Source organism: Atta colombica, unplaced genomic scaffold (assembly GCF_001594045.1).
Source record: "Atta colombica isolate Treedump-2 unplaced genomic scaffold, Acol1.0 scaffold9, whole genome shotgun sequence".
Lineage (NCBI taxonomy): Eukaryota > Metazoa > Arthropoda > Insecta > Hymenoptera > Formicidae > Atta > Atta colombica.
Genome location: NW_017259583.1, coordinates 2,728,997 through 2,741,275, shown reverse-complemented (window position 1 = coordinate 2,741,275; position 12,279 = coordinate 2,728,997). Strand labels below are relative to the sequence as shown.

At 34.5% G+C, this 12,279-nt stretch overlaps 2 protein-coding genes across 7 annotated transcripts in view; both read right to left on the bottom strand.

Moving 5' to 3' along the window:
• Window positions 1-7,126: 7,126 nt before the first annotated feature.
• On the bottom strand, window positions 7,127-8,280 carry LOC108693381 (A-kinase anchor protein 14-like). Its single transcript, XM_018202275.1, has 3 exons — window positions 8,137-8,280; window positions 7,600-7,785; window positions 7,127-7,246 (listed from the first exon to the last, which is right to left on the bottom strand). Exons 1-3 carry the CDS (start codon window positions 8,278-8,280, stop codon window positions 7,127-7,129), a joined length of 450 nt encoding a protein of 149 aa, XP_018057764.1.
• A 107-nt stretch (window positions 8,281-8,387) lies between these two features.
• The window catches only part of LOC108693403 (protein furry), a 32,961-nt gene continuing 29,069 nt past the window's right edge, over window positions 8,388-12,279 (bottom strand). For 5 of the 6 annotated variants that reach the window (XM_018202314.1, XM_018202320.1, XM_018202318.1 and 2 more), the window contains 7 exons: window positions 10,722-10,895; window positions 10,506-10,643; window positions 10,201-10,382; window positions 9,939-10,131; window positions 9,578-9,835; window positions 9,006-9,507; window positions 8,388-8,736 (listed from right to left, as the gene is read on the bottom strand). In XM_018202314.1, coding sequence (XP_018057803.1) covers window positions 8,576-8,736; window positions 9,006-9,507; window positions 9,578-9,835; window positions 9,939-10,131; window positions 10,201-10,382; window positions 10,506-10,643; window positions 10,722-10,895 — 1,608 coding nt within the window. In that variant the 3' untranslated portion in view covers window positions 8,388-8,575. The remainder of the gene's footprint in view (window positions 8,737-9,005; window positions 9,508-9,577; window positions 9,836-9,938; window positions 10,132-10,200; window positions 10,383-10,505; window positions 10,644-10,721; window positions 10,896-12,279) is intronic. The other variant, XM_018202317.1, reaches the window with a different exon arrangement.

Here is a 12,279-nt window from a genome sequence, read left to right as displayed (position 1 = left end):
TTTCTCTGTTATTTACATCATCTTTAATAATATAAAGGAGAAAAATATAAGGAGATAAATATTAAATTATTAAACATTAAATATTTAATTATAAATATTAAATTATTACACGAATAATTCGATTAATTAAAGAGATGTAAATAACAAAAACTAGCATATTGAAGCACATAACTAAGAATTATTTAATAAACTGTTTCATATAAAAGTTTAGGAACTTTGACGTGATAGTAAAAGTTCGAAAATTAATTCTTTCTGCACTTCCTAATTATTTTGTTTCAGATAATATTATTTTGAGATGTGTTTGACGCAAAAGAGTTCGAAATAATTCGTACAAACATCGCGTGCGTCACGATATGTCTTGTATAGAGGTATAATATTAGACACCCGGTGGACGTGCATCTTGTACGTTGATATCTCACCGCTATAAGATTCATGGGAATATCGCACTGCATGTGCGTGCACGTTTTAGATGCGTGTGCGTGCCCATTCAGAAACTCTTCTTTCTAGTGGCCCATTGAAGAATCCAGCCGGTCGGTGTGTCCATTAAGACGTGTTATCTTGACACTTTGAGGACCGAAGGTACTGGATTTGTATCTTATCACCGTGTTTTCTAAGATTCATGAAATGATCTATGAATTGAATTATTGAACATTGTAGGTTATATTCAAATGATTTATGTTGGAAACAGTGTAAATCTGATTTCATAAATTTGACTGAACTCAACTTATTTGGATTGAAATTGTAGATACTGATTAATTTCAATTTTAATTTATGCCAATATTTGCAAAAAAAATGTGATTATAATTTTTTAAAATAAATTTGAATATTTTAATCTAATGGCACATAGAAAAACATAAACAGTAAGACGTAAGCAAATTGATCAATGATTGACAAAGTAAGATAATAACGCAAGCAATAGCAAATAAAAAAATGATTTGCTTACTTCGCTTACGTTTTTCTATTCTCTATTAGTTTAAGTGATTATAAGAATGTAAGTAGGCATTACGACATACTTAGCAATTGAAGCTAGCAAAAGAATAATTAAGGTCGATGAAGACGAAAATGCGATCTGTCGTAATGAGGGAAATCGGACATCTCTAAGTTTAGCTCGTATTTGCAGGCAGATCAGGGACGAATTCGAGTTGCCAAAGCGCCATAATATAGAAGAATTGATAAATTTTTTTCAATAAAAAGATTCAACAGAGATACATATAAAATACTTGTTAAGTAGTTGATCCTTTTTATTTTGTTTTAAAGCAACATGTAATGTTTATGATCTTCGAAGTTCTCTAAAAAGTATTGAATTCTCCATTTCAAAATTTCGAAAATCATTTCAGATTTAGGAATTATTCTTTGAACATTAAGTCACATACATTCTACAATAAGCCATTAGTAATAAATCAGAAGTCAGAAACTAGAAATTGACCAATTATAATAAATTATTCTTCTTTCATGTGATTGTGATTGGTCAATTTTTAGCTTCTAACTTTCGATTTATGTATTACTAATGGCTTATTGTAGAATAGCCATTATATGCCCAATTCTACCAATTTTGATTCATTACTCTTCATTTTTTTTTTATTCTTGGAACTAAAACGAAGATGAAGATAAGTTGAAGTATCGAGATTAAGTAGGCTAATTTACATTGATAGAAATGCACATTAAACATCAATTAGATAATAAAATTATTTTGATATAATATGTCTGACGTGAATCATTTGGCAAGCTAAGCTCCTAAGAAAAGAAAGACCAATATTGCACAAGGATATTCCTTAACTACGATCTAGAAATACTAATTTCGAAATCGTACCTCACCGAATTTATCTTTCGCCCATTGACGAAAGCACAGTGTGACAGGAAGCGCAACTCTCGTGACGATTGTCGGTTTCCGGATGCGCTTGCCTGAGATCAGATCTCATCTGTTTAAAAATAAAGCGATTAAAATTTAATTAAACAATATAAGAGAATGGGACATACAAAAAGCATATTTGTAATACATAAGAATAATTAAAATAAAACAAAAATTTATTCTGAAGATAATTTAATAAGAATTTGTAATAGAATTCCCATTGATGTATGCTATATTAATTTGATTAAAAAGGAAGTTATATATGTTTATGTAGTTAGTTATATATTTGTATAAGTTATTTGTGCAACTCTTATGTAAAGTTGCAATCGGCATTCGCCTAAATTTATGTTTCTGACATCATAATTGAAGACATCTTGCACTGTAGATGTGACCAACCCTTAATATAAATAGTAAATAAAACACGATCGTGTCTTGTATAACGTTATTAAAAAAATCTAATTAACTGGAAGATAGAAGTGCCAACAGAAGTGCCAGCAGTACTAGCATTTCGAATCGAAATATCACGATTTCGTACAGTTGTATTAAGTTTAGAGGCGAGTTTTTGGCTGATGACCAACGATTAAACAGTATCTACAACGATGATGATAGCGAGTGCTTAGATCGCGCTTATGTATCGCGACTCAATTTAACTATTGCCATTTATATTATATTCGTGTCTACCTGTCGTCGGCAGCGCAAGAATCACGTAGATCCGACCGATGCCAATGATCGAAAAATAGATACGAGCGCAACCTGTTCGAAATAGCCAAAGTAAAACCTATGACACGCGGAACGTGATAGCTCTTTCAAGGCATCGTTTGCGTCCAAACCTGTGGATTGTTGATTAATCTACAATTAATTTTCAGTGAAAGATGTTGACAAAACAAATGACATCATTCATTTCTGAATTTAGTTAGAAGAAGATGTTCATTGCGACGATATTGATTTGAAATATGTATAAGTGTCCACTTAGTTGAAAAACATACACTAATGTCGATTTTAAGATTGAAATATTTTAATATCCTTTTAATCTTCCTTTTAATTTTCTTTTTCATAGGTCAAGAGATCACTCGCGTCCGCGAAGGTGTCTAAGCTCAAAAGAAGGAAGGAGATCTAATTATAGAAGTCGTTGTACCGCTCGATGGAGAACGATGGAGGGTGTGAGTGCGGGTGCACGAATAAGAATCGGTTGTGCATTGGGCGGTCATAAAATGCAGTCTGCATCCGCTCGACGCAGATGTACTGCGGAACGGGGTTCCTTCCTCCTATAAGGAGTCCGCAAAGGTTCTCTCGTTTCGGTGTTAAGCGATCTACTGAGATGTATCCGGTATTATATGAATTAGATTGAAGATCCGCGAAACGATTAATTGAATTGTGCGCAAGAGATTCACAGCTTTCTTTGAATTCTTTGGATATTACCCGTTCAGATAAAAATTCGGATTCAACACTGTTAAATCTATAGTGTCAAATTTAACCTAATGTGAGTCGCCATTGCTCCTACTAAATATATCGTTATTTTTTACTAAAAACGATAATTAAATTTGACATTATATAATGTCAAATATAATCATTGTTTTAATATAAAATAACGATTGAGTAATAAGAGCAGTGGCGATTATTAATTGGAACTCGCATTAAGTTAAATTTGACACTATAGATTTAACAGTGAAGCGCATTATATTTCTGTGTAATTTCCATGTACACGTACATTCACATATTTGATTCATTTTATTTATACCAGAATTATAAATAATATTATAGTTCATAAATAAATTAAATATAAAGAAACAATATTTTCATACATAAAAAATTATTTATATAAATTCTTGATATTAATTTATTCATGAAATTGTGAAATAAGTTTAAATAACAGGGATATTTAAACTATTTTAAAACGATCGAATATTTGAAATGGACATTAATGAAAATTTTTTTGAAGAATCGATTCTTCGATCAAGGAAGTAATGAGAATAAAAATTAGATATATTATCTCATGCCACTTGATATTAATCAGTACTTCATTGAGAACTTTTCCAGCACGTTAACATGCTATCTTGGATACGGCATGACTTCGTTCATTACACCATTCATCCGGCAGCCATGTGGTTCATTGCTAACTCTTGCGGCACTTCCTGTCTCATACAATGATAATAAAGAGAGATTCTAGTACTTTGTACCAAATTTTATATTAGGAAAAATTATAAGAATAATTCAAAATCATGTATACTTGTGCATGTATGTGCTTGCGTGCGTGCTGCGTGCGTGCGTGCGTGCGTGCGTGCGTGCGTGCGTGCGTTGTGTGTGTGTGTGTGTGTGTGTGTGTGTGTGTGTGTGTGTGTAATATAACAAAAGAATTATTTTAAATATGCCAAATATATTTTATCCGCAGCTTTGATCACATACTTAAATTAATTATAAAACCAATAAAATCCTTAAATTCTATATAAATCTCTATTAAAAAAATTGAGTATTCTTTTTTGCAGTTACCATTATACTTGCGAACTACTTATTTAACTGCGAAAAAGAATGAAGATTGAGATGACTATTTTGCAATACAATGCAAAGTTTCCTTTTAATTTCGCCGATGCAAGCTTTCACCATTTCTGGAATAATGATTTCTGGAGTGAGATCCGATCGCGTTGTTTGTCGACAAGTTCCAGCTGCTAGATCTCGCGCGTGATCAACTCGTGCCGAGCAAGCTGCGATTATTATTGTTTCCCTTTTTCTCTCCTCTCTTTCTCTCATTCTCTATGTCTCTCTTTCAAAGTAGCCGAGTGTATGCCCGTGACGTGGCCATGTAAGGCCTAGGCGGGGGTGCCATGCTGGGGTCGCTAATTTTAGATCGACTCCCGTGCTTCCAGGAGTCGCCTCGGCGAATCGGCAGCTGGTGATTCGACGAGCTGCTGCCTCTTTCGCGTGCACGTGGATCCGGTATACAATGCGTGTCACGCTGGTCGCGCAGCGTCCACCGGTCATCCCCCTTCTCGCTTCTCTCATCTCGAAGAAGGCCGACGTGTCCGATCGTCTTGGTCCAGATGTATCTCACAATCCCTCTTCCTTCGAGATACGTGGTCACAATCGATCAAGAGAGTCTTCTAGTTAAGAAATTGCGCATCGAGTGCTAAATATTTTAAATGTTTCTTGCGTTTATAAATTAAAATAATAATATGTGTAAAAAGTAATATATGTGTATATGTATATAATTATATATACAATTATATATACACAAGTGTACACATAATAAATATTTCTACATGTTCTTTAATTGTACTATGTTTATATGTATGTATATTAATTCAAAAATTTCCAACTGTGGAACCCGTAAAAGAGAACACGATATCACAGAAAAACCGGAAACGAAGCGAAAGCTTTGAGAAACGTCGAGAACCGCATCGGATAGAAACGCATCCCGAGACGCATCCTTTCGCTTCTGACGTGGAAAGGGGAAGTGAACGCATGCACGAACGTTTCTTTGTGGCGCAAACTGAGACGGCAGGGGGTAAACGAAAAATCTGGTAGCGGCTGGTGTAGCGGATGTTTGAAGCCATTGAAGAAAGCGAAGCGGTGGTTCCTGTCGTGTAGCTTCCCTCGCGCTTCGTCTTCGTCGCCTCTCGCAATCCCTCGCGAGCCTCCTTTTCTCGGTCAGCGTAGGAGGCACACATTTCGGCGGATGTGATGTTTAGGATAAGAACCACCCCGCGACTGACAAAAAGCCCAGCATCGTATAAATAGGCGGTGGTTGCTGCCACTGCGGTTGGCAGTCGTAAACTGATATCGCTTTGACCCATATAACATGGATTGATTGTTTGTGAAACGATGAGTAATCAATTTTCATATTTGGAGAACGGATCCTCAACAGAAGAAAAAAGAATCAATCATAAGATTCATTGAATTTCATTTCTTGTTAGTCGAATTCAATATCTACAGTATAGTATAGGTCATTCCTTACATACATATTATACATATATAATACAGTTATTAAATTACAAAAAAAAAATGAATTTATTAGCACACATCATTACACACAGACACAATATATTAAAAGTTTTTAGAATATCGAAAGATGTAGAATGCTAAAATAATTTATAATTTATAATTGAATTTTGGATTCAATTCTAAGAAGAAAAATTAAGTCGATATTGTTAAGAGCACAATCACGTCTCCGGGTTTCGATGTGTCCAACACGTGGCTTGCCATCTCTATTCTCTTCTGGCTCCTGCTGAGACACCGAGAGACCTCCCGGCGTCGTTCGGCCCGCATGTGCACAAGAGAGGACCCTTTCTGGTTGTCGAATTGTTTCATCCATTCGTCAGTCTTATTATTCAAAGCTGAGAATGCGTAAAAAAGTCAAGATCAGATCCAGGGACCAACGCAGGGTTTCACACCTCCTCGGTATCCTCCGTGGGATTGTAGATTCTTTTTGTAACAGGCTTTTTGTAGTAGTGCATCAACTTCGTGGGAGAGAATGAATGAAATCACCAACCACGTATTGATATCTATGATTAAGTTTAATGTTAGCAGTGTGAAACATTATCTATAAATGGAAATATCAATGTGTGATATTTATAATTGTATAAAGAAGGGAAGAAGATCGATTTTCAAGCGTATATAATAACATTTTCTCAAAGAAATTTTGAATTTCTATAATTATTATTCTATAAAACTAAAGCGATAAAATCAAACAAAAAAGGACATTTATTTTAAAATTTTTATAAGAAATTGTACTCCAATAAATCAACTCAATAAATTTTCTAACTTTACATTTATTGTTTCGTTTCTACAGCTATAGACAAGGAAATGCTGTCAATGCTGTAACGATTGGTGTTAATGATTTAATGCAAAGATCGTAAATATATGTTGGGAATGGCAATATGGTAACGCGCGGTACGTTCTCTCTTACAGAATAGGAGTATCACCTGCTCGTATTGTTTAACTGAGTGAAATGAAACGGCGTCCGGTGCTGGACCAGATTGCGACCGGCGCGTGCCCGATTCGCGGAAATCTGACACTCTTACTTTTATGACATTCTGCACGGTGCAGGCACTTAAAAATCTGCCTTGAAAAGCTGCAGCCGTTTCACGATGCAACACGGAGGAATTGTGCTTGCGTTCAAATACATAGGATATGTTTGAAATGTATCATGTTTTCATTGCCACTTACATATACAAATTCTTATTATAATTAATTCATAGAAAAAAAATTGTTTCACAATTATACAATTTTAAAAGAGAAAATACAGCTTTTTTGAAAAAAGAAATATTAAAAGGAATAGATATCTTAAAATGTGAAAGTTTTGGACAGCATAGTCTTCATGTCGAGAATATCATAAAGCCACTTTGGTTGAAAAACTATGTCTAACCGATGCACAAACTGATGTCCCTCGAATACATATGTCACCTATTATTAAAAAATTATGTTATACGAAAGTGCATTTAATGTAAATCTTTAATATGTGACTACTATGTGGCTATATGTATAAAATCTCTAGTATTTTTTATTTCAGATACAAGTGCAATTATATATATAGTATGATATATTTTTATAGTTTAAATACCTGTTTATATTGTATTATATTCAAATTATGTTAAAAGTAATTCCCGATATTACCTGGATCTGTTCATTTTTTGTTGATGTATAATGTATATTGAGATGCACAAAAGAGAAAGAGAGAGAGAGAGAGAGAGAGAGAGAGAGAGAGAGAGAGAGAGAGCGCAAGGGGAAAGAGCTGAAAATATACACAACAAACTAACGTCGACTGGAAAGTACGGCGGCTGCACGCGACTCGCCGCGATGCAGAAGAACACGCTGACAGTCACATATGGCTCCGGATATGCCGGTGTGGGTATGCTCCATAGAACATGATACATGTAGAATTCAGTAGTGTTTTCTTTGTTAAGGCAGATAAATTTTACACGAAACATCCAATTTTTCAAAGCCTATAGAAGATCAACAAAATACGTTATTTTTTCTTCCCTTAACATACAGTTTCGTTTTTAATTGTACCGATAATTGATTCCATCGGAGCATCTCCTCTTTTACACATCGCAGACCTTTTCGTACATTCATATTTCCACACGTAGGCCATTTTGTGTGGTTAAATGTGGACTCATGATCCTAACAGTTAAGAGCAAATGATATAAGTAAGAATTATTTATCAGCAATACAGACAACTGTTTTATATATATATATATATATATATATATATACACGTGAGATATCATTTCAATAATATATATGAAATTTTATGGGCATTATACCGTAATTGACAAATAAGAACTTTAACGAACCATCACAGCGACAATTTTCATTGCGGAGATAACCGCAGAATTGACGAATCGTCTCACGAAATGCGTCACATCTTGATAAAATTCAACTTGTTGATCTTTTGCAGGTCGCGTATTATATACTGATCGCCTTTTTCGTATAATCATCCTGATTAGGGATCCTATAGGTTGTATGAATTTCAAAACATTTTTGAAGATTTCAATGGTTTATTTCGCCAAATTTACAATCGATAGCGATTCGTTACGTTCTTCGCATTAAAAAAAAAAAACAAAAAAAAACAGAACAGATCTAAGAACTTCTTTCGTGATATAGGTACATATATTTACCTACCAGCGTATATAAGACATCTACATATGTACGACAATTAAATATGTATATATACGTCGATTTAAATCTATACGAAAACGATTCGCGATTAAAGCTACGAGATTAAAGCTTATGTTAACATTCGTTTTTTGAGTGATTAGAGTCATGCTGATTGCGCGCGGCTTTTGTAGATGCTTCCAATCCTGTTACGGCCGCTAACACTTCAAACAGACTTTCCATCAGTCTGCCAAATATTTCTGACATCTCGTCGTCCTTCCTCGTCACGACAAATATATCTAAAACATATTAACACGCAAAATAAAATTATTGCGAAACAATGTATTTCATGTATTATATAGATCATGCAAATATTAAACAAAGAAACAATAATGACATTATACAATTTATAAAAGAATACTGAGCTTATAGTATTTTAATAGTTTTCAAAAATTACATATTCAAAGTTTTTCATATTTCTATCTTCTTTCTTCAAATAAAAAATATGTTGTATATAACTGGCGTTAAAATATTATTGAGTATTTAATGCAGCGTCTATTAAACTCACCTGATCTATCTTGACCTATATATTTGCAGTACATATTAACAGCCGTCGTTACATCATCGTCATCATGAAAAGCATCTCCGGGCCATTGTGCTCTGTGCAGTCTTACGGCTTCGAGCGCCGGACACCACCGTGCATTTCTCAAAAGTTCAGCGACTCTCGCAACTTCTTCCACGGCTCCGGAGCCCGGTAGAGGACTAGGACTAGGTGTTGGAGTAGGTGTCCCTCGTTCGCTTTCGGTGCTTTCTTCAAGCGCTCTGCTTAAAGCTATTTTCATATTAGCGATCTCGATTGATAGATCTTGTAAAGGAATCTGTACATTTCTAGCGGCGTTCATTAGCGCCCCTAACATTTTGTTCGATGCTTCGATCAACAGAAGTAGTTGGAAATGTAGTTTGTAAAGCGCTCTGCCTAGATCCAACAATATTTCTTCGACACCTGCCTCTGTGGTGTGACTGCCGCCTAACGCCTGAAGCTTAGCGGTTGCTTTAGCTGCCTCCAAGCACTGAGGGGAAAACAAATATCATAACTATCTGTTTTAAATAGTTATTATTAACTATTTTAGCAAAACCTACTTCCGTAGCATGATCCTTTCTATCCAAAAATGTTTCTAAATGTTCTTGAACTTCCAGCATTCCAAAGCGTAGCGTCTCGTTTAATCGCTGATTCGCGAATATCGTCACTGAAAACCACACTAGAGGCGGCTCAGCTTTAGAACTAAGTAACTCGGCATGACCAGATAAATAGCAACCTAAGTGAGCTGAAGCCGAGCTGCCGTTAGAAAGCAAAGCACTTGCCTCGCGTGTAAGACCGACAGATTTACTGCTCACATCCTGAAACACACCGATTTTTTGAATAATTTTCTTGGGAAAAATAACAATTTCCTCATCATTTGCTCCTATTTTAATAAAATAAATTATATTTTTTGTAGCTTACCCTCAAGATCTTGCTCAGCAACTGGAAAAAGCTTAAAGTATTGTATGGAGCTTGAGTGATGAGACTTTGAATTTGCTGCCTCCAGATCTCTTCGGCGTCATCTCGTACAACTTGTCGGAAGGGCATCAACGCGGACAAATTCGGTGACGCATTGCAAGGCGTAACATCGCCAAGATCTCCCGCGCTCGAGCCACTATAGGTAAAGAATTTAAATAAAACGATTAATATACGCGTTTTCGAAGATCTTCATACAGAAACTTACGATGTATCAGACCTTGTAGATGAATCGTGACGCGTGCGACTAGGTATCAATGAAAGAGAAGACGGCGGGAACATTCCCGGAATGCTGTTTGCCTCCTGCCCTGTTCCAGACCCTCCTGGTACCTCATCCAAGGGTGATTCTGATCCTGCTTCGTCGTCTGATGATTCTTCGGTAACACCGCGCTACATACATTCAGAATTTTATTAATATATATAAACAAATAATTTAAAAAGGTAAAAAGTATATAAAGAACATAAATTATATATGTATAATAAAACTAATTTTAATTTTTTTTATATATTTACCCGCGTTGTGTGTTTGCTGGATGATGGCGTCTTCTCGCTTAAACTTTCCTCGAATTGTCGCAAACTAGGTTCTCGTTCTTCTCCCTCACTAAGAGGACGACGTCGAACTCCCCAGTTAAAGTTGTCAGTACTCTCGCCCTGTAAAATTTAACGGAAAAAATTGAAATCAATATTCTCTATTCAAAAGTAATAAAGCGTAACGAATTATAAGCTTACTTCAACGCTTTCACTTTCATATTCAAGGAAATCGAAGTCCTTAAATACACCAAACTGTTCGTCATCCCGTCTGGATCCTCCACTCAAATCATTATTCGCACCAGAAACCTCCTCTGTTGAAGAAGCCATGGATGATTGTCTTTCCATCAAGTCCGAACTTTGACTGAATATGACCTGAATTTTAAAAAATGATTGATAGTATGTTAAAAAATATAAATAAAGAAATTGAAAAGATTAGAAGCAAATACATAAGACAATTTCATGAATATGAAATCAATAGCTATAGCACATTTCGTATTTTGTGGATAAAGAGAAAAAATTACTGTGACATTAAATATTATTCAACATTATTGAATCCATTTATTTTGCTGCTTCTTAATTAAATCTCTCAATTTGTAATTGCCTTCAAATATCTCAATTCTGATTGATTACGTGAATTTGCTTAAGATATTCTGCAATTGTGCATGTGTGTGCGTGCGTGCGTGCGTGTGTGTGTGTGTGTGTGTGTGTGTGTGTGTGTGTGTGTGTGTGTGTGTGTGTGTGTGTGTACAATACTAATCATATATACAAAGTGCTCTGGAGCTATCGCAATTTCTCCTTCAAATTCTAATAAATAATTATAGTTATATTATAGTTATATTAATAATTAATAATAAAATAATTATAGTTATATTAATATCAAAGAATAAATTTTAATTATAAAGAAAACAATAATGTCAAATTAGGATGTAATGCTGAAAGATAAAAAATAGCCACATGATACCAAGTTTTCAAAAGATTAACAGCTAATGCGATAGCGCCTGCATATATGTACATAATAGCGAACAATTAATACGTTTTATATCAAATTATACGTTTTATATCAAAACAACTGATAACACATAATACATTATCAGATTATAGAATTTATGTATCCAGCAATCATCAAGAATATGCAAAAAACTTCTATTATATATACAAATAATTTCTCATATGATCACACATACAATAAACGACAAAGCATGAAAAAAAAGATAATATATAGATCCCAGATGACTGTGCTACAAAATTATACTCTACTATCATTTTATAATATCTTACACAAATGTTTTATTATTCCTGTAACAATGTGCGAGTGAAAGCACTTTATAAAGCTGACTTGAAGCGTGAAAAAAAGACTCAAAAAACATTGCTCTTAATTACTTATAATATTGCGAATTACAGTGGATGTGCAGATGGCATTTATAAGTAACCCTTTACCTTGCTATACAATGTCATTGAACTAATGTGCTCATCCTAGAAAGGGGTAATGAGAGTCAGTTGTTTTTTGTAAGATGTACAGGGTGATTCTTAATTATATATCAATACTTCAGGCGGTGACTCCAGAGCTCCAAAAATGTCAGATGAATACATAAGTAAGATTAATAAGTAAAATTAAACTTCATTTTCCGAAGTTGTAATAAATTAAGAATGCTCGAAAAACATACCCGCCTTCCGCTATAAAGCATGCTATGGCATGTTCTGATGTGATCACATGTTTACTAGTTATATATACATATATACATATGTATATATATTA

Excerpts from the sequence above, each read along its gene's own strand:
- LOC108693381 (XM_018202275.1), bottom strand. The coding sequence starts at position 8,280 with ATGATTATACGAAAAAGGCGATCAGTATATAATACGCGACCTGCAAAA. Across the intron at positions 7,786-8,136 it reads TGAAAATTGTCGCTGTGATG|GCTTTGAAAAATTGGATGTT; the intron begins GTTCGTTAAAGT and ends GATCTTCTATAG. Across the intron at positions 7,247-7,599 it reads CGCCGTACTTTCCAGTCGAC|GTGACATATGTATTCGAGGG; the intron begins GTTAGTTTGTTG and ends TTTTAATAATAG.